Here is a 19,986-nt window from a genome sequence, read left to right as displayed (position 1 = left end):
GAACCAAGGGGCTTTTCAATAAGAGCTAGGGACTGGTTCCGGATTCCCTTGTTTCTCATATTTTTCTTTTGAGTGACTAATCTAAAGTCAAGTCTACATCGATCCCCGCGAGGGTTTTTACATTAATTGTACTTGTATTTAGAGGGACGGTATACTTTGCAGACGACTTTGCAGACAAGTTAAACATAGAGGGATTTTGCAGACAAGTTAAATAAAGAAGGAATTTAGATTTTGCAGACAATATAGATTATATAGGGGGTGTTTAATCCCTTGTCAAAAGGTGTGAATGGGCAATTATATTGATTTAATACCATCTAGAAAGATCTATAATTATTTGCAAAACTTTATTTATTATTTGAAAAATAGTTTTAATGATGATTTTTTTTAACAATAATTTGTGCTTTTATAAAAAAATATAAGAATATAATTTAAAAAAAACACTAAGTAATTGCATGAGACAGAATATAATTATTATAACAAACAAAAAATATTAAATAACTTTTTTTAAGTTAATACATAAAGTATAGACAGAATAGAGGTTGAATTTTGCAGACAAGTTAAACTAAGAAGGATTTTGCAGACAAGTTAAAATAAGAAGGATTGTGCAGACAAGTTAGATATAGAACAGAATATAAAATGATGGGGGAATATTAGAAAAATCTGTATTTCGCAGACAGAATTAATGTTGAATTTTGCAGACAAGTTAAAATAAGAAGGATTTTGCAGACAAGTTAGATATAGAACAGAATATAAAATGAAAGGGAATTATTTGAAAAATCAATTTTTCGCAGGCAGACAGAAATAATGTTGAATTTTGCAGACAAGTTAAAATAAGAAGGATTATGCAGACAAGTTAGATTAAGAACAAAATATAACATGACAGGGGAATATTAGGAAAACCTGTATTTTCAAGACAGAATTAATGTTGAATGTTGCAGACAAGTTAGAATAAGAAGGAATTTGCAGACAATTTAGATATAAAACAGAATATAAAATGATGGGGGAATATTAGAAAAATCAGTATTTTGCAGACAGAAATAATGTTGAATGTTGCAGACAAGTTAAAATAAGAAGGATTTTGCAGACAAGTTAGATTAAGAACAAAATATAAAATGATGGGGGAATATTAGAAAAATCTGTATTTCGCAGACAGAATTAATGTTGAATTTTGCAGACAAGTTAAAATAAGAAGGAATTTGCAGACAATTTAGATATAAAACAGAATATAAAATGATAGGGGAATATTAGAAAAATCTGTATTTTGCAGACAGAATTAATGTTGAATTTATTATTATTCAATAATTATTTTCTTTACTTTAAATTAATTGTTGGTTCTGTATATCTACTATTAATATTCTTTATCCATTTATAGCCTTTTCAGTTCTTTGTATGACCTTTTGTCCTGTGTATTGTTAATGACATTCAATGATTAAAAGGTGTGAACCAATTAGTAATAAATGATCTGTACCAGTGTTTATTGTTATTTCAAAGTGTCAATACATGTTGTATATTCAATTTGTTTATCTATGTGATATTTTGGTTAAAAAAAACTTGAATGTCAATGATATTTGAAGTAATATTACCCAGTATTATTCATTTATTACTTATGTTATGTTCTTATACATCTCAGACTATATTAGATTTTTTTTATGTTTTTAATAATTATGTGAAAAACTATTGCTAATAAATAAAGTTAAGATTGAAAAAAAAGCTTTGAAAAAATTAAAGTAAAGAAAATAATTTTATTGATTAATAATAAATTCAACATTTTTTTTCTGTCTGCAAAATACAGATTTTTCTAAAAGTCACCTCAAATTTCATATTTTGTTCTTTATTTAACTTGTCTGCAAAATCCTTCTTATTTTAACTTGTCAGCAAAATTCAACATTAATTCTGTCTGCAAAATACAGATTTTACCTTATAATCCCCTATCATTTCATATTTTGTTCTATATCTAACTTGTCTGCAAAATCCTTCTTATTTTAACTTGTCTGCAAAAATCAACCTTAATTCTGTCTGCAAAATACAGATTTTTCCAATAGTCACCTCAAATTTCATATTTTGTTCTATATCTAACTTGTCTGCAAAATCCTATTTATTTTAACTTGTCTGCAAAATTCAACATTAATTCTGTCTGCAAAATACAGATTTTATCTTATAATCCTCTATCATTTTATATTTTGTTCTATATCTAACTTGTCTGCAAAATTCAACCTTAATTCTGTCTGCAAAATACAGATTTTACCTTATAATCCCCTATCATTTCATGTTTGTTCTATATCTAACTTGTCTGCAAAATCCTTCTTATTTTAACTTGTCTGCAAAATTCAACATTAATTCTGTCTGCAAAATACAGATTTTACCTTATAATCCCCTATCACTTCATATTTTGTTCTATATCTAACTTGTCTGCAAAATCCTTCTTATTTTAACTTGTCTGCAAAATTCAACCTTAATTCTGTCTGCAAAATACAGATTTTACCTTATAATCCTCTATCATTTTATATTTGTTCTATATCTAACTTGTCTGCAAAATTCAACATTATTATAAATTGTGTCTGCAAAATACAGATTTTACCTTATAATCCCCTATCATTTTATATTTTGTTCTATATCTAACTTGTCTGCAAAATCCTTCTTATTTTAACTTGTCTGCAAAATTCAACCTTAATTCTGTCTGCAAAATACAGATTTTACCTTATAATCCCCTATCATTTTATATTTTGTTCTATATCTAACTTGTCTGCAAAATTCAACATTAATTGTGTCTGCAAAATACAGATTTTTCTAATAGTCACCTCAAATTTCATATTTTGTTCTATATCTAACTTGTCTGCAAAATTGTTTGTTATAAGCATTATATACTGTCTCATGAATTATTATTTTTTTAATTATTTTCTTATTTTTTTTTATGAAAGCATAAAATAAAATAAAAACATCAAATTAAAACTATATTTTTTTTAAATTAAATAAAGTTTTGCAAATTAATTATACTTTCTAAATGGCATTACTTCAATGTAATTGCCCATTCACACCTTTTGACCAGTTGACAAGGGATTAAACATCCCCTATATAATCTATATTGTCTGCAAAGTCTAAAATCCTTCTTTATTTAACTTGTCTGCAAAATCCCTCTATGTTTAACTTGTCTGCAAAGTCGTCTGCAAAGTATACCATCCCGTATTTAGAGTAGTTCAACCTAAAATAAACGTCGCAAGTTCAAGTGTGCGTCGTTTAATAAACGATTTTTATTTTTGATTTTCTTTAAATTGTTTGTAAAAGACAAATTAAACCGTCAAAATGGGGAAGGGTTTTAATAATTACATGACCAAGAAGTTTTTCCATCCGTCAAGTAAAGAAAATATCAAACGGGTAAGTTGCTTAATTGAGTTTCTATTTATTCTGTAGAATAACTGAACTGTAACAAAGTTCGGATAGGTCCCAGTGCTCGCACTTTTACAATCCTACTAATCATTACTAATTCACCAATGCATTTTTAAAACATGGAAATAAAACTGAATTACATGTATAATATTGAAGTTTAATGGAACTGTACCAGGCTCTACTTTGTATATTTCGTACGTGATGATTTATCACATAGAATATTTTCTAAATAATTTTGGCCGTATAGTGGGATTGGGAATAATATATCCTCGACTACCGTAAATTCGCGACGCTAAGGATTCTCCGGCGTAACAAACAATAAAAGGTGAACAAGTAGAAAATATACCTCACTTACTTAAAAAAATTTATTTCCTCTTTATCCTCACAAATATTTCATACGAATAATCCTCAACAAGTGTCAATGACATTTTTGTTTATATTTATCAATGGAAGGCGGCCATTTTGTTTCACTTCCCGCCATCCGCGGATGTGACGTAATCCCATATTTCTTTGCAAAAAAAGTACAATACGGCCACATCTAAGTTTGAATATTTGGTTTTGGTGACTACTTGGTCCAAAGTGAACATTTAATTAAAAATTATTGTTTCAACATATATTTAACAGTAGATTTTCTTATATGAAATTATGTGCTACCTAAACATTGAAAATTGAATAATACTTTTTTTAAAATTCACGAATTCGAAAACCTAGCTAAACGCCGTTTTCCGGTACTTTCTGTACATAGCTCTGGGGAATTCACCTAATGGAGTGTAATAGCGAACTCAAAGTTTTCGGCCTTTTTTAAATTAAACTGAAATAAAACACTTATTTCTTTATAAGAAAATTATTAAATATCATTGTATGAATAATTCCATACAAAAAATAAAGTAAATACACAAGTTTACGCAGAAAATAACCTTATTTATTATGTAAGATTCCACTACGTCGGTTTGAATTTTATTGATTTTCATTATAAACAATTTATTTTTTTGAATAATTTGCAATAGATATTAAACGAATATTGATAATTTTCAAAAACATCAATTTTTTTCACCTTAAACGGTTAAATAATGATAGAAAAATAGACATATCTCGTAACTGTGTTATGTACTTCATTTGGTGTAATTCCCCAGAGCTAAAACGGTAACGTACCGGAAAACGGTGTTTAGCTAGGTTTTCGAAAAGGTCAATAAAATGTTTCTGGTGGTTAGAGACTGACATGTCCCACACTACAGAACATTTATCAACATTAATTTATAAAAAAAAAAAACGGTCACGCATGCGCAGAAACCAGTTAGTCCGAGACTATCATAGAAACAAAGATGGCCGCGGATCTACGGTAGTCGTGAAATAAGGGGAAGTGATGATACAAGTCAAACGAACAACAACAAGTTTTTAAATTCAAACTATAAATTTAATTGAATGTGTGAATGAATCAATTATGTATATATAAATATATAGAACCTATGTTTTCTAATTAAGTTTACGTTAAATTTATAAGTTTATAGAAAGAATTGCCCTAAGATATTTAAAAAATAACTAGATTTCTAATATTTATTTTGCAATTAGCATAAATAAAATGAAGAGAAATAGATTCTCAAATTAAAATTGAAGCACTAAGGCTTCGAAGGAGTATCGGTAGGCCGATACACCTAGCTAGCAAATTAAAGAAATGCACGAGTTTATATAGTGAATACAAGTGCAAAAAATCACGTGACCAAGTAAACAATTAAACATTGGATAAAAATGGAAAGATATAACCAATGAATAAAGCCGTACCAGATTAACTTCGGCATAAACGACAAAATGGCTGCGCCCACGAAACAACAATAATTAAGAGTAGCGTAAGTAAAAACAAAAGGAATTTAATTTAAATACGCATTTAAGAGGCAAACTACTACAGAACAAACACAATATCACATCTAAAGCAAATCCTACAGGTAAATAACTCGCTAAGTCTTAGATTCATCAGAAAAAATGTAGCTAAAGAGACTTCAGCGAACAGGTTTTATAGTACTGCTAGATTATTCGCTGTAGCCAATCCCATGTCAAAAGTCAACCAGAACCGTTACATATTTATGTCATGCTGTAATTCAATACATTTGCGTGATCTGGACAAAAGCTATTTTAATACAGGTTTATAGATATATTTGGGACACTTCAGTCTATATTTTTGAACACAGAATGTTAGATTGATGAAATAATGCCTCAAAGTTTATTGGTGGGTTCACATTACATAAAATTCTCCACCATTGCTGCCCTAATTATCATGTGACTAGCGAGAATTTAGGTTTGGATACCTTTGCATGACATTTGGTGACCTAAATGCTATTTTTAATTGAAAACATGGCTTTGCCATTATATAAATGAATAACGGTATATTTATTCAATAACAGACATTGTACCAAAAACATGTTGGATTTATATTGTTTTGAGTGATGATTCATGAATTATTTGTTTGTTTTTATTTAAAATCGTACACTTACTAAAAATAGTGTATGGTCCATTACTAAAAATAGATGCTAGAATTCCCAAAACTTGAAGTCCCGTGAGATTTCATTTGAAAGCAGACTCCATATTGGTAAACATGTATATTATTTTTACATTATATTACGACTTCCTTTCATTGATATTTTGTATCATAATCATATAATTGTTTCTAGGTATGGATGGCACAGCAAAAAACAGAATTTGAGAAAAAGAAAGAAGAAGATATGGTTGCTCAGTATAGAAAGGAACAAGATATGTATGAAAACAGGTATGACTAAATTTGTTTTACTTTCCAAAAGTTAAAATTGATTCTGTAATATTCTTCAAAATTAGCAAATAAGAAGTTTTTTGATTTCCGGTTACAAAAGCTTTGTGAAAATGAAAAATTGTCATTTAAATATCTGATAGAATTAGAAAAATTATGAAAGATTTAGCTTTAATGATTTTTTTCATGCAATGACTAGCTGACAAAATAAAAGTTGTGATATTTCATATGTCTTCCCAAAAATGACCTACGGTACTATGATAATGTCCCAAAAAAAATCAATCAAAATAATTGTTGTAACCTAAGAAGATTGGAAAATTCTTATCACTATATCAGCATGGTGTTTAACATGATAACAATGGTAAATTTGTTACAAGTTTGGAAAAAGTAGTCATTGGCAATAGAGCTGAACCATCATTTGCTACTTTTACTATTTAAATATTGTACAATTATAGTGATTTAATTACAGGAGACAACTGAGTTTACATTTTCCTACATTTATGACAATTTTTTCAAATTACATTTCTTACTACTAATGATAAGAATCTTATATATTATGTCTTTTGCGTCTTCAAGGTATCTACCACTCAACCAAGGACTCATGGGTTCAAGCTTTTCTTAGGTCACAGCCATGTTTCTTCATATACATGTATGACACATGCAATGGTTAGTTTCAGGCATCAGTGGTGATTCAAGTATGCTGAAAGCTCTCTTCATAATCCAGCTTAGATAAATAATGTTTAAACTAAGAATGTTATTGTATGTTTATACAGGGCTTTACTGGGAGATGAGAAAGCTAAACTTGGATTAAGTTTTATGTATGATGCCCCACCTGGTTTGAAGAAAGCAGAAAAAGAGGTAATTAATACTTCAATATTTATACTGCATAACTGACTGAAGTTTAGATCGATTTATGTTTATATATAGATCTGATCAACAGTGACTATGTTTTGCCTTCTAGCAGCTTTTGATTTTCCAATAAAGCTTTTTTAAGCCAAGCAATCAAATCATCCATTACCATAAAGTATTTTACAAAAACATCCTCATCAATGAAATCAGACATGTCAGTATTAATTCCATTTAATCTGTCTTACGACTAGGTTGTGCCAGACATGTTTTATTTAATAAATGCTGACTTAACAGAACAAAATCCTATACTAAATGTAGGAAAATTCATGTTTAGGCTCATTGTGTAATTTTTGAGTCAGAAAATAATGCCACCTGTTGAAGACATGCTAAATTGGTTAGTATGTTTTACAATCAAACAAAAAACTGTAATTAATCAATCAGGTTCTGTTCGATTAAAATTTAAACCTGTCTTTTGAAGCTACATAGATAAGAATGATAATTCTAGTTTTATTAGATACATGTTTCAACAAAATGTTTCTCATAGACTCTAACTTCCAAAACATTTAACAAATAAATGGATCATCACTAAATGATTCTCTGTAGTTTTCACTAATAAATTTGATTTGATGTGCATAACTTTTAAGATGCAGTAAGAGGTGACAATAGAAATAGTTCTGAACAATAATTCATGAACTAATTTATTAAAATTCATGCCTGAAATATTCCTTTTCAGAAAGAAGAAGGCGAACCAGAATACAAGTTTGAATGGCAGAGAAAATTCAATGCTCCAAGAGAACAGTAAGCTAACAAAAATTTACTTTTGTTTAAAATCTAGAGTTTTGTTGTTTTTCTTGTCTTTTGGTTTCTGTCATCATTTCTAGGCTCAATGACAAGTTATCTGTCCATTTAAGGCACTAGAATACAGACTCATCTTGGGTTTTTAGGGGGTAGGATGAGTAAATATTGATTTGAAACTTTCATGTAATGCATTTTAACTTGTAAGTACTGACATGAAACTTTTCAAGCACATACATATAAGAGTGTTTTTCATTTTTTCATAAGTTTGACTGGAATGCATGAAAAAAGACACCAAACATCAACATTTTTTTTGTGAACCGATTGTGATATAAATTATGATATAAATAAGCATTTTATACTTGTATCTAAAGAACTTGATCTCTATTTATTCATATACAAAGTAATTGGTATATTAATTCTATTTATAAATTCTATTTAAAGATATGCCAAGAATGATGAAACAATTCGTGACCAGCCATTTGGTATAGAAGTACGCAATGTCAGATGTATTAAATGTCGCCAGTGGGGCCATGTTAACACAGACAGAATATGTCCATTATTTGGAAAAGATCTTGCTGCAGAGCCTGAACAACGTTAGTAAATTTTGTCTGTTAAATGAAATATGGTACTATAACTGTGTGATACACTATAAATAATATACTTACTTAATTCAGTGTTTATGTCAGTTTCTGATTTTCATCAATTAAAGATCTTGAATGTTGTAATTTAGGTTGTAACCACACTTAACCCATTATTTCATGAGCATTTTGTGAAAAATGGCTGTTTTCATTGAAAAGTCTCTCGTTACAAGTTCAAATTGGTATAATACTATAAAAACTGCTTCAACACTAATCAAACTTGGCACAAATGTTGACTGGACCAATGCCCTTGCAACAACATGCTCAGGCTTAAATTTTCTGTTACCATGGCAACGAGGGGACATCTCAAAATTGTCAAAAATCACTATTTTGCGTTGATTTTTTCCATCATAATTGATTTCAAAGTGCTGCAACTTCTCAATGGATTGAGATAGAGTCAAATGCTTTTCAGCGTTGGTTACACGTTACCTTATGATCAATCTGAGGTCATTTATAGCCTCTCACAAGTCCAAAATTTTCTTGGCGATGAGGGGGACTCCGCCCCCCTTCAAACCCCCCAAACGCCGAAGGGGTCACTTTTTTTAACAACATTTCTCAAACAAAAACAAGTGTTGGGGGCCTAAATAAGGCATTTTTTCACCATTTGAGACAACAAAAAAGGGGGGGGGGTGAAAAAGGCGTTAAAAGGGGTGTATATGAAGTAATGGGTTAACAGAAAATGATGAAAATACTTGAAATTACCCTAAATCGCATTTTTTCCATGTTTAAACATGGCCTGTCATATAAATTTGAAGAAAAATTGTTGTTTTGTAGATTTTTTTATTTTTTTCATTAACCCATTACTTCATGAGCATTTTGTGAAAAATGGCTGTTTTCATTGAAAAGTCTCTCGTTACAAGTTCAAATTGGTATAATACTATAAAAACTGCTTCAACACTAATCAAACTTGGCACAAATGTTGACTGGACCAATGCCCTTGCAACAACATGCTCAGGCTTAAATTTTCTGTTACCATGGCAACGAGGGGACATCTCAAAATTGCCAAAAATCACTATTTTGCGTTGATTTTTTCCATCATAATTGATTTCAAAGTGCTGCAACTTCTCAATGGATTGAGATAGAGTCAAATGCTTTTCAGCGTTGGTTACACGTTACCTTATGATCAATCTGAGGTCATTTATAGCCTCTCTCAAGTCCAAAATTTTCTTGGCGATGAGGGGGACTCCGCCCCCCTTCTGGCAACCCCCTGATGTATCTTTTGGTTGGGGGGCCGCGCCGAAAAAGTGGTCACTTTTTTAAACAACATTTCTCAAACAAAAACAAGTGTTGGGGGCCTAAATAAGGCATTTTTTCACCATTTGAGACAACAAAAAAGGGGGGGGGGGTGAAAAAGGCGTTAAAAGGCGTGTATATGAAGTAATGGGTTAAGTGAAATTTTATATATAAATATTATAAATATGCTTCTAAAACAATTTTTAAACATCGAAGAATTTGTAAAATATGTACTGCAAATATTTGTCCTCATTATATGTAATCATTAAACTAAATGCATTCATTTGTTATAAAAAAAATTTGACTTAAACTTTATAGAAAATAAATTTCTCATTACCTAACTTTATTTACATGAAATGTTAAATTCGGTTATATTTTTACAAATAATGCTTTTTTAATAATGCTTTACAATATTGATAAATCTTCATTTGAGCATTATATTTAGGATATAAAACCATAACAAAATTGAGTAACATGATCTTAATATAAAATGTTTTGACAGGAGCAGCAAAGTTAGGAGTAGATGTAAAAGTACAATTTAAGTTAACATTTGTTAAAATTTGCTAAATTTTTATTCCATTGCCTAAGTTATTTACTTAATACATAAATAGGTGAATCTCATCATTAACTTTATTATAAATGATAAGTAAATATCTCGAAGTTATATGAACCTAAAAGATATATTTCAAACATTCAGTAACATGTCCTTTGTTTGCTGTATGATCTCTTTTACATATCCATCTAGTAGTCTTTATTCTCTGTTGTGGCTGAGGAATTGCCTTTTATTGTTGAGGCATCTGAAATACAGCCACTGTTTAACCCTGCATGATCATAAGAGGTGACTTAATAAGTTCAAGTTAATGAAGTTTATGCAACCCTGTTTCAGCAGGTGCTGGTGTTTCTTTAAGTTTGTGACACCCTAAGTTAGCTGAAATCATCTTTCCTGTTTCGGTGCCATATGACCTAAATTGTGTTGGTGCACCGTAAAGCCAAACAAAATTAATCTTTATTATAATGGAATTAATGTGCTTTTCTTTACTATACAATTTCAGAAACTCGGGAGTTATATCTCTATTACAGCACATCTTTAACGTCTGCCAATAATTTATATTTCAGCAAAAACAAGTGCCTCATCTTTATTAGATTCCATGAGAGAGGATGGTTTTACACTTAAGCAATCATTGTTGGGAAAAATGTCTGATCCAATGGCAGATAATGAGGTATTAGACACTAAATTCTAGTTATAACTCATATTGAATATTCAGCATGTTCAGCTTAGCACTATATCATTCAGAATATATTGCTAATTAAAGCTGCATTTTATTAGTGAAATGGGTTTCCTATCAGCTTTATTTCTTTATTTTAGTGTCCAGACAACCTAAATGAGTTTTATAAGTATAAATGTTTGCAACCTCTTTGTGGAGAAATTGATAGTACAATTTCTGTTTGCATGAGAAAATCTACCTTTAGGCTCATTGTTCATTTCTGTATTATATTAGATCAGATTTTCAACAATACTGTTAAAAAGGTTAAAGGAACTATTAGTATATTAGTGACATAGGTTTGGTATTCTAAAGCACTTTTCCCTTAAAATTCAAATTAAATAAAAGCTGTTTAATATTTATTTCAGCAAATGTTACCAAGTGAGGATGAGGAGGATCCAGAAGTGAAGTTTCTAAAGTCTCTGTCTGCTAAACAAAAGAAGAAATTGCTCAAGTAAGAATACCAATATAACTTACCCTTGCTGTCATGTTGTGGGCAATTCCCTATGGATTAAAGTTGTGTGTAGTAGTATTTGAGTGGGTCATATCTATTTTTAATAATTCATCACCGACAAATAAAATTGACTCCGGTGAATTTTGGGGCAGAGCTACCAGTAGTTATTTAGTGATTTATATGTATGCACTTAACAAATGTTTTAAATACTCCTATTTTAAATGTGTAATTTCAAAACTTGAAATTGCATGTTATTTTGTACACAAAGTCAAATTGCCATAGTCTTTATTGTTGCAGTGTTAAATAATGAAACATGGGGTGTATTGCATCCCAGAGCATGACCTCTTTAAATAGTTTTTTTTGCAATACATGTTTTTCATAGATTATTTATACAGAATGGAACATGTGTTGTTAGATGAGTAGACATTTAAAAAGAAAAACCGGCAAATTTTTTCTTGTATAACTGTTACAAAAAAGGTTTAGCTTTTGTCAATTTGCTCACAAGATCACAGCCCACAAACAAATCTGATACATGATTTTAGGACATTTATTCAATTTCATGATATGTTGTTAGATGCATGTTAACTTATTAAGCCTGCGAGGGCCAATAAATATAGTATGTGAATATTTTACTTCATTCTGGCATGTGGACTATGTGGACTAATTGTTTAATATTGATTAGTTGCATTACCAAGCAAGAGTGTAAGATGTTTGTTATAACACCTGCATTATTCTGTTTTCCAGATCATAATTTTATTACAATAAAGGGGTGAAACTCTCTGTTAGAGTGAGGCTAAATTAGAATATAAATTGTTTCTGTAACGTAACAGAACTTTGCTGCCAGTCATGAACACTTACCTTTAAAATACAAACCTCAAAGTGTTTGTGAATTTCAGTTGTCACCCTTTCCTTAGAAAATGTCATTATTTCTTAGAATAAAGTGTATATTTCTGGTGTAGATATCATGAAGCAAACAGGAAATACTGTCTCATATGATTGATAAAATTTCCAGTTTATAATCCATATACTGTTTGAAAGAGAAAAATATCATTGGAGTACTAAGCTCTTTAGTTTAGTATATAACATTATAGTTATTTTTGGATGAAAATTAAATGCAAGGCTTTAAGACATGGTAATTAAAAAAAACAACTTTGTTTTGATTACAGTTACATTGCATTATTTTGTGTGTTTTGTATTATTTCAGAAACTTTGTTATAATGTATGTGTAAAATACTGGTTTGAATATGCTGTGATAATGTGTTGTAGGAAACTAAACAGACTTCAACAAGGGCAATCTAGTGGTAAAGTTGAGAAAAAGAAAAAAAAGAAGAGAAAGAAAGAACATAAACACAAATCAGGGAAGAAAAGGAAGGAGGAGGACAGCTCAGGTTAGTTTGTAAATGATTATAAGTGTTCTGGTTGTGACCAAATTGTGCTGTGTGCTTAAATCTGAAGGCAAATTATAAATAATAAAACAATTAAGTTTTTAGATACAAGTATTATTTAAAACAGGATAGGAAGATCCATTCAATGATGATAAATGAATAATATTACAACGGGTAGTTTAAGATAATGGTGGGCTAAAGCTTTATCCTATATTGACTTATCACTTAGCCACATTAATATAATACTTAAAAGTAAGTTTTAGCTTGAGTATTCAAAGAATAGGGAGAACACTTGTTTAAGAGCATGATAGGACTAAGGAGGTCACTTTCAAAAAAAGATGTGGATTCTGATAAAAATTATGGCCCCGTTATAATGTTGACAGGCCTACATTATCCAGGCTCTTGTTTTACAATCAAGCACTGAGAATGGTCTGGTACACTGTCCTACCATCAGCTTTTGTTAGTCCTTAACCTGCGTATTGTCTTAATTGAACTTGTTCACCTTCCATATTCCATCCATTAGTAATTTAACAATATCAAGATCAAAACCTGGAAGTTGGTCAGCCAACAGGATAGAACCTGGTCAGGCTGCGCAGATGCGCAATGTTGGTCTGACTCTACTTGTGGCAAAGGCTAATCACTTTTGGTTACATAGAGGATATTTGTTTGTTTTGCATGTAAGATTGAAATATATTTCACTGAGTGAACACCAGATGCAATATTTTCACGAGTGGCATAGCCACAAGTGAAAATAGAATAGCTTGTGTTCACGAATGAAATATACCGTATAAGTACTATTTTCTGCGGGAACTTTATTTCTGCGGTTCATAACGACACTGCAGATTTAAAAAACGCAGAAAATTAAGCCTTTCCGTATGTTTATGTCGGAATATGTCAACTACCGGTATTATATAAGTACATTACCATGTACCGTTAGAAATAAATGTTTCTTTGCTTGTTCGCTTTGTTTAAATAATTATTAAGTTTGTATGATTTTCGCTCACACTTAGCTAGTTGTGCAATAAACATACCCTTTTGTATTTGTACAATATCTTGTGTCTATGTGCAATTTTGCCATTGTTTATTATTCACTCTTTATATTACTTACACGTACAGTAATAAAATTTTGTCATTGCACGTTTAGTAACATATATATACCAATAACTGGAAGTATTGTATATGTTAAATCAACAAATCTTGAAATGTTGTCTGATTGTGTTGGTTTATTTTGTAAAAATATATTAATTTAAACGCAGAAATAAAAAACATCAATGCGAGAATGATGACATCGCAGAAGTAAGATATGCAGAAATTTAAAACCCTTTATTTTAACAAAAATCGCAGAATATTAAGCCTGCAGAAATAAGTACTTATACGGTATTTCAATCTCATATGTAAAACAAATAAATTTTCTTTTTATATCATGCTTTTTAAGTAATTTTAAGTATATTTGACTTATTTTGCAGCGTAACGTCTTGCATTCTCCTTTATGATGTCATCACATCATGAGGTCACATCATCAACTTTGAAATATAGTTCTGTTAAATTTCTCTAATTTTGTTGCATTTTTAACATGATGTATGATAACATCAACATTCTTTTCCTAAAGAGCAAAATTTATGTATGACAGCATTTTTTTTTTTTTGCCTGTTATTCCATTTACTTATGACATTCTTTTCATCCGCATTTAGATATATTCTGGCTACAGTAAAAAATTATATTTTATAAATTGTACTAGTGGTCAATCAGAACATAATCATCTGATAGATTACAGTAAAACACTGGAAAGCATGAAATAAATCAGGTGTATTTTTAATGCTCCATACATTATGTTATTTTGCTACTAAATTAACTTTCATAATTGGATAACTTTAATGAATGTTTTATCTTATAGAAGAGTCAGAAGATGGACACAGGAAGAAATCAAAGAAAGTTACAAAACAGTCCTCAGGTTCAAGTGATTCAGATACAGGTTATTAGTTAATTTATCATTAAGTATTGTGTAAATATTAGACAAACTACAGTACGCTCAGCGCGGCTTTTTCAAAACCCGCGTGACACCGCGGATGAGGTTTACCGCGGACGAAAATTTGCTCAGATATTGTCCGCGTGACCCCGCGGACAGAAAATTTTCACCACCGCGGACATTAATCGGCGGCTGAAACCGTTTCCCCCGCGGAACGCAGTGGTAAATTGCGGAGGAACGCGGCGGTCAAACACCGGTCAACACGGTGGAAACCTTAAATTTTAAAAATTAATTACTGTATTTAAACATCAGTATACATGTAAGTACGTACATGTACTGTAACATGTACTGTACATATATATGTAACTATATGTAAAATGTGTTTGTTTTCTTTCTTTTTTGTTGTAATAAAAGTACATGTACAAATGCAGTGTTTTTCTTGTTCGTGTTGGGTAATGTATAATATGTCTTCGACATCAAGATAAATCATTGTCGTCGCAACTTCATGGTAGTGAGAAACTTGAAGTCAAATAATGAAAAATTCGGCATATGACATTTATGAAAAAGATACTACAACAATTTATATGCCAGCTTTTGTTTCTTATTTAAAAACTTTGAAAACGTGACCCTCAACAATTTTATTCAGGCAATATTCCAGGACGTCTCTTTCAATTGTTAGATGCGTTTTACTGTTTCTTTTTATTTGCATGTTGATCATAAAGTCTTATATTTTATTTGGAACATTAAAAGAAAGCGTTTATTTCACCAAAATATACATTAAATGATATTCTTGATTTATCTAATTACAGGTGTGAGCGTAATGTATATGTTTTGAAGTTTGTATCAACTGTTGAAGTTTATTTTCATTTTTGTTTTAGTAGTTTGTTTGCTTGTTCTTTTTTATTTTTTTATAGATATTTTTTGCAGAATTTTGTTAAACTTGTATTCACACTCATCGACCTCTTACAGGACATGTACTGTAGCGTCAGTCATCATTGAGTAATCAGCACAAATGTCCTTTTTTTACTAAGTATCATATTTATGGCTCCCATATAGTTTAACAGCAATAATACTTATAGAACCACAAGGAATGAACAAGTAAAGATGACAGTTATAAATGACGATTTCAGTTGTAAAAATATTGGTATGTGGATGAATAGTTTTGTGGACGTTTATAACAAAAATATCAAAAACAACAACAAAAACAGGTACAGCTGTAATTGTTTTTATTTCAAATTCCGTTCAAATAATTTAACATATAATAACATTTAAGGAGACAATTGTGGTCAATTTTTCAAGTCATTGTGTAAAAAAGATGACGTTAAAAATAATAAAACGTCTATTATTTTTGGAGGTTAATTTATACTGACCAACTGACCATGGCGTTCCCCCGCGGGAAACGGGTGACTGATTTTATCGATAAATGAAGAACGATCGTCAGAATTTTGTCCGCGGTGGAAACAACTGAACACCGGGGATCGCGGGGAAATTAGGCTTCTCATCGCGGACGAACCCCCGCGTTTGTCCGCGATAAAAAAAAATCGTCCACGGTGGTATCGCGGAAAAAGCAAAACCTGCGGTGAGCGTACTGTACTTACTAGAGAAATATCATTTGTAACATGCTGGAAAATAGAAATATTTCAGTTTAACATATTTTTTAATAGAAATGTACTGGTTGGGGAACACCAAATCTGGAATTTCTTAAATGTTAATACTTTTGTGTATTACAAGAACATTGCTGTTGAAAATTCTGATGTAACAAATGCACTGACCTCTTTCTCTAGCTATAATCATTTGCAGAGTAAACAAAAGAACACTCAAAATTTGAGTATGCATATGCTGCACATACTGTTAGAATATTGTGTTTTATGTTAAAATTGAAGGATAATAATTTAAAACACAAGTTATTACCTAAATTAAATTTATGTCACACATACCTGTCTGGACACCTGGTACTGTAGTAAGGTGAATTTTGGCAATATTGATACCCCCATGTACAGACTGTAAACACAAGTGTCAGCATAAAGGGAAATAAAAAAAGAAAAGCTAGCTCTTCAGATGTTGTGAAAAGAACCTAGCTGTACTGTGAATATAGCTTTTATATTGATTGTGAAATCTGTTTGGAAAAACATTCTGGTTAATGGTCACTGACCACTATGTTATTATCTAACAGGAAAATAACCAATTTTAGTTAAATTGTAAATTGTTTCAAACTAAACTTACACTTGGAAAACAAAAATGCTTATACCTCTTTAGCTGAGTTATTTCTTTGAGTTTAAGGAATGGAAATTATAGACATATCAAGCAGATACACAGCTTGAAAATTCAGTTAAGTTATGCATTTTCTTGAAATGATGCATGTATGAAGTGTATTCCATTTATAAGCAGAATTGAAGTTTGCAATGCGACCTAAATTATGTTTATGGCACTTCAAAACTACACTTAATCTAAGGGTTATTATAATTGTTTTAAAGGGATACTCAGGCAAAATAATGACAAAAATATAAAAATGATCTTCTGTACTCACCCTAAAATGACATTTCTTTAAGTCCCAGCATGAATTTCTGTATAAATTCTATATATTTTGGGTTTGCAGCTTAAATATATCTATATATGTTGAACGAAATTTAGACGCCAACAGAATCACCGAATAGTTTAAAAACAAGTCCTGTGATTTGAACAAACCCTGGAAGTTACAATAACAAGTATTGTGGATATTGTATGATTGAAACAAGTCTAAGTAATGGATTTGACATGCTTTTTAATGTTTCCAGAGTAAACAGTGACAACTTTTGTGAATTCTTAGCACTCTAACCTGACCCATGCGGGTCAAGTTAGGAAAACACCATTTTATTCTTTATATGGAGAAAAGATTTGTTCCTTTGACTGTTTAGTGTATTCATTTTGAAGACATTTACAGAATAATGAATGAAAAATTCAAAACTAAGAAATTAAAATTTTGCCTGTGTCTCCCTTTAATCCACTTAGCTGAATAAAGGAAGACAAGAAATATGTTGAACTGTTGATTTTGCTTTATCCTACAGGGGTCATGATAACCTGATATTTCAAATAGTGCATATTGATTTTATTTGTAACACTGTTTCATTGGATAATCATGACTTTTTATAAACCATATACACGGCTGCTGTCCATTTATGAAGGACTTTTTTTTCTCAAAAGAGGTTTGCTGTATAACCAATTCATTATAAAGATGTGACTGTGATTTGGGTTATATATGCAAAGAACCATTTATATAGGACCATATAACCTGTCAAAAAACTTTATAACTAGTTGTAGCAATATACAACCAAACAGTATTGGCTTGCAGATATTAAATTAATCTACTAATAATTGTATCCATTTTCCATTTCTTGTATTTAGATTTCTGCCCTTCAGCAAAATGAAATTTAAATGTTTGAAGTTAGACATAAAATGCAGCCATATCTTTTGTTCTTGAAGGTATATACATGTATTGTGGTCTGAATTGCATTATGGTACTAGAATATCGCAGTAAATCATGGTACAATTGTGGCATATCATGACAATCCTATTTTTATTCTTCACCAATTGAGTTGAACTCATAAAGGTATTTGATTAGATCTGTACTTCTTATGTGGAAGAAAATTAAATTATTTGGCCATCTTAATGAAATTTCAACAAATTTAATAACCATATGTACTATGTCATTTTAGATGATGAAAGGACCAGAAAGAAAAAGCACAGCAATAATGGAAATCATACATCCACTATGAGAAATTTACCTTCACCAGAACACCTGCATAGAAATAGTGGTAGACAAAAGCAACGAGCTGACAGTAGAGAAAGAGACTATTATATGGAAAAGCAGCAAAGTAGAGATCATTTTAATGGCAGACAGAGAGACAGAAGGGGGGAAAGTCCTGATAGAAATAGAAGGGGGGAAAGTCCTGATAGAAATAGACATAGAAGGGGGGAAAGTCCTGATAGAAATAGGTATAGAAGAGGGGAAAGTCCAGAAAGTAACAGACATATAAAAAGAGAAAGGTCAGAATATGATAGTAGAAATAGAAAAATTAAAAGAGAAAAAGCAGAGTTGGATGAAAGAAGGCAAAATGGATCTAGAGAAAGAAGTAGATCTAGAGAAAGGAGAAACAGAGATGGTAGAAAAAAAGATGAAGATAAGCATAGATATAGAGACAGATCAGATTCATCAGATGGAAGAAGAATAAATCAATATGATAGAGAAAACCAAAAAGAAGTTAAATCTAGGTCAAGGAGAAATGAGAGTTCCTCTCAATCTTCTGAAAGTGACAGTTCTGTTGAAAGAAAGTCTAAACGCCATAATAAAAGGTCAGACTCACCTAAACAGAGGGTAGTAAAGAAAGAAAATAATCAGCGTAATGACAAGGAATTTGAGAAGAACCGGTCACAAGGAAAATCTGAAAAATACAAAAAGGACAGACGTCGACACTCCTCAGAAAGGAGAAGAAATCGTAGCAGTTCTGAATCTGGAAACTACAGTTCAGATTGATAATTACAGTTAAAAGAATAAAAAAATGTTCCAAATAGAATGAATTATCTCTTTAAAAAAAAATATGTGTAAATAGTTTTTTAAATAATAAAATTTGTTTGACACTGATATATTGTCATTAAAGTCATTATTTAATTACATGTATTCTTTATTATCATCTACATTACTCATCTACTACTTCTTTCTCATAGCTTATATAAAAGGTATTCACTGCTACAGATTCTAAGAACCAGTTTGTTTACTGGTAAAAAAATTTAACACCCATCTTAGTAGAAAGTATAGGTCAGAAAAGTTTATTTGTAGGTAATGAACCCTAACTCCTAAATAGTCGTACATTTTAATATTCTTACTTAGAGCAGCATGCCTTCAGTTACAAGTGTACAAGGTAAGTGAAAGCCTAGCGTCCACATAAACTACATATAAGACAGTTTGTCAAAATATTCAGAAAGTGATCGTACAATAGTCTAAACCAGGTAGAATTTAGAGGGAAAAATTTTTTGTTGTCTTATTTTCCATCTTACATTTAAAGGTTCACTGTTAATACATTTTTTGAAATATACGATTCAGGCAAGCTGTCGGGATGTCTATTTCATTTGTGGGGTTATATCCCTGACTGGTTCATATAAAGTATTTGACAAAGAGGTACAAGTAACTTAGTAGCAACACCCTTGGTAATGGCAACCAGTAAATAAAACTCATTTACCAAGGTTGACGTATATTTTTCAATATTTCAGGCAGTGAAAGACTTAATT

At 30.7% G+C, this 19,986-nt stretch overlaps 1 protein-coding gene across 1 annotated transcript; it reads left to right on the top strand.

The window, feature by feature from the left end:
• The first annotated feature begins 3,200 nt into the window (after positions 1 to 3,200).
• On the top strand, positions 3,201 to 19,374 carry LOC132754418 (corepressor interacting with RBPJ 1-like). Its single transcript, XM_060745045.1, has 10 exons — positions 3,201 to 3,372; positions 6,048 to 6,142; positions 6,913 to 6,997; positions 7,722 to 7,786; positions 8,228 to 8,379; positions 10,774 to 10,877; positions 11,288 to 11,373; positions 12,640 to 12,761; positions 14,653 to 14,730; positions 18,417 to 19,374. The coding sequence occupies exons 1-10, from the start codon at positions 3,301 to 3,303 to the stop codon at positions 19,232 to 19,234; spliced, it is 1,677 nt and encodes a 558-aa protein (XP_060601028.1). The 5' UTR covers positions 3,201 to 3,300; the 3' UTR covers positions 19,235 to 19,374.
• Positions 19,375 to 19,986: the final 612 nt, after the last annotated feature.

The sequence above is a fragment of the Ruditapes philippinarum genome, unplaced genomic scaffold (genome assembly GCF_026571515.1).
Source record: "Ruditapes philippinarum isolate M1 unplaced genomic scaffold, ASM2657151v2 ctg2057_1_1_1_1, whole genome shotgun sequence".
In the NCBI taxonomy this organism is placed as follows: Eukaryota; Metazoa; Mollusca; class Bivalvia; order Venerida; family Veneridae; genus Ruditapes; species Ruditapes philippinarum.
The sequence above is the reverse complement of the archived record's forward strand: the minus strand, read 5'-3'. Positions and strand labels throughout refer to the sequence as shown.

Bases quoted from the DNA above. Each gene is read 5' to 3' on its own strand.
- LOC132754418 (XM_060745045.1), top strand. From the start codon at position 3,301: ATGGGGAAGGGTTTTAATAATTACATGACCAAGAAGTTTTTCCATCCG. The intron at 3,373-6,047 runs GTAAGTTGCTTA...AATTGTTTCTAG, and splicing joins GTAAAGAAAATATCAAACGG to GTATGGATGGCACAGCAAAA. The intron at 6,143-6,912 runs GTATGACTAAAT...ATGTTTATACAG, and splicing joins CAAGATATGTATGAAAACAG to GGCTTTACTGGGAGATGAGA.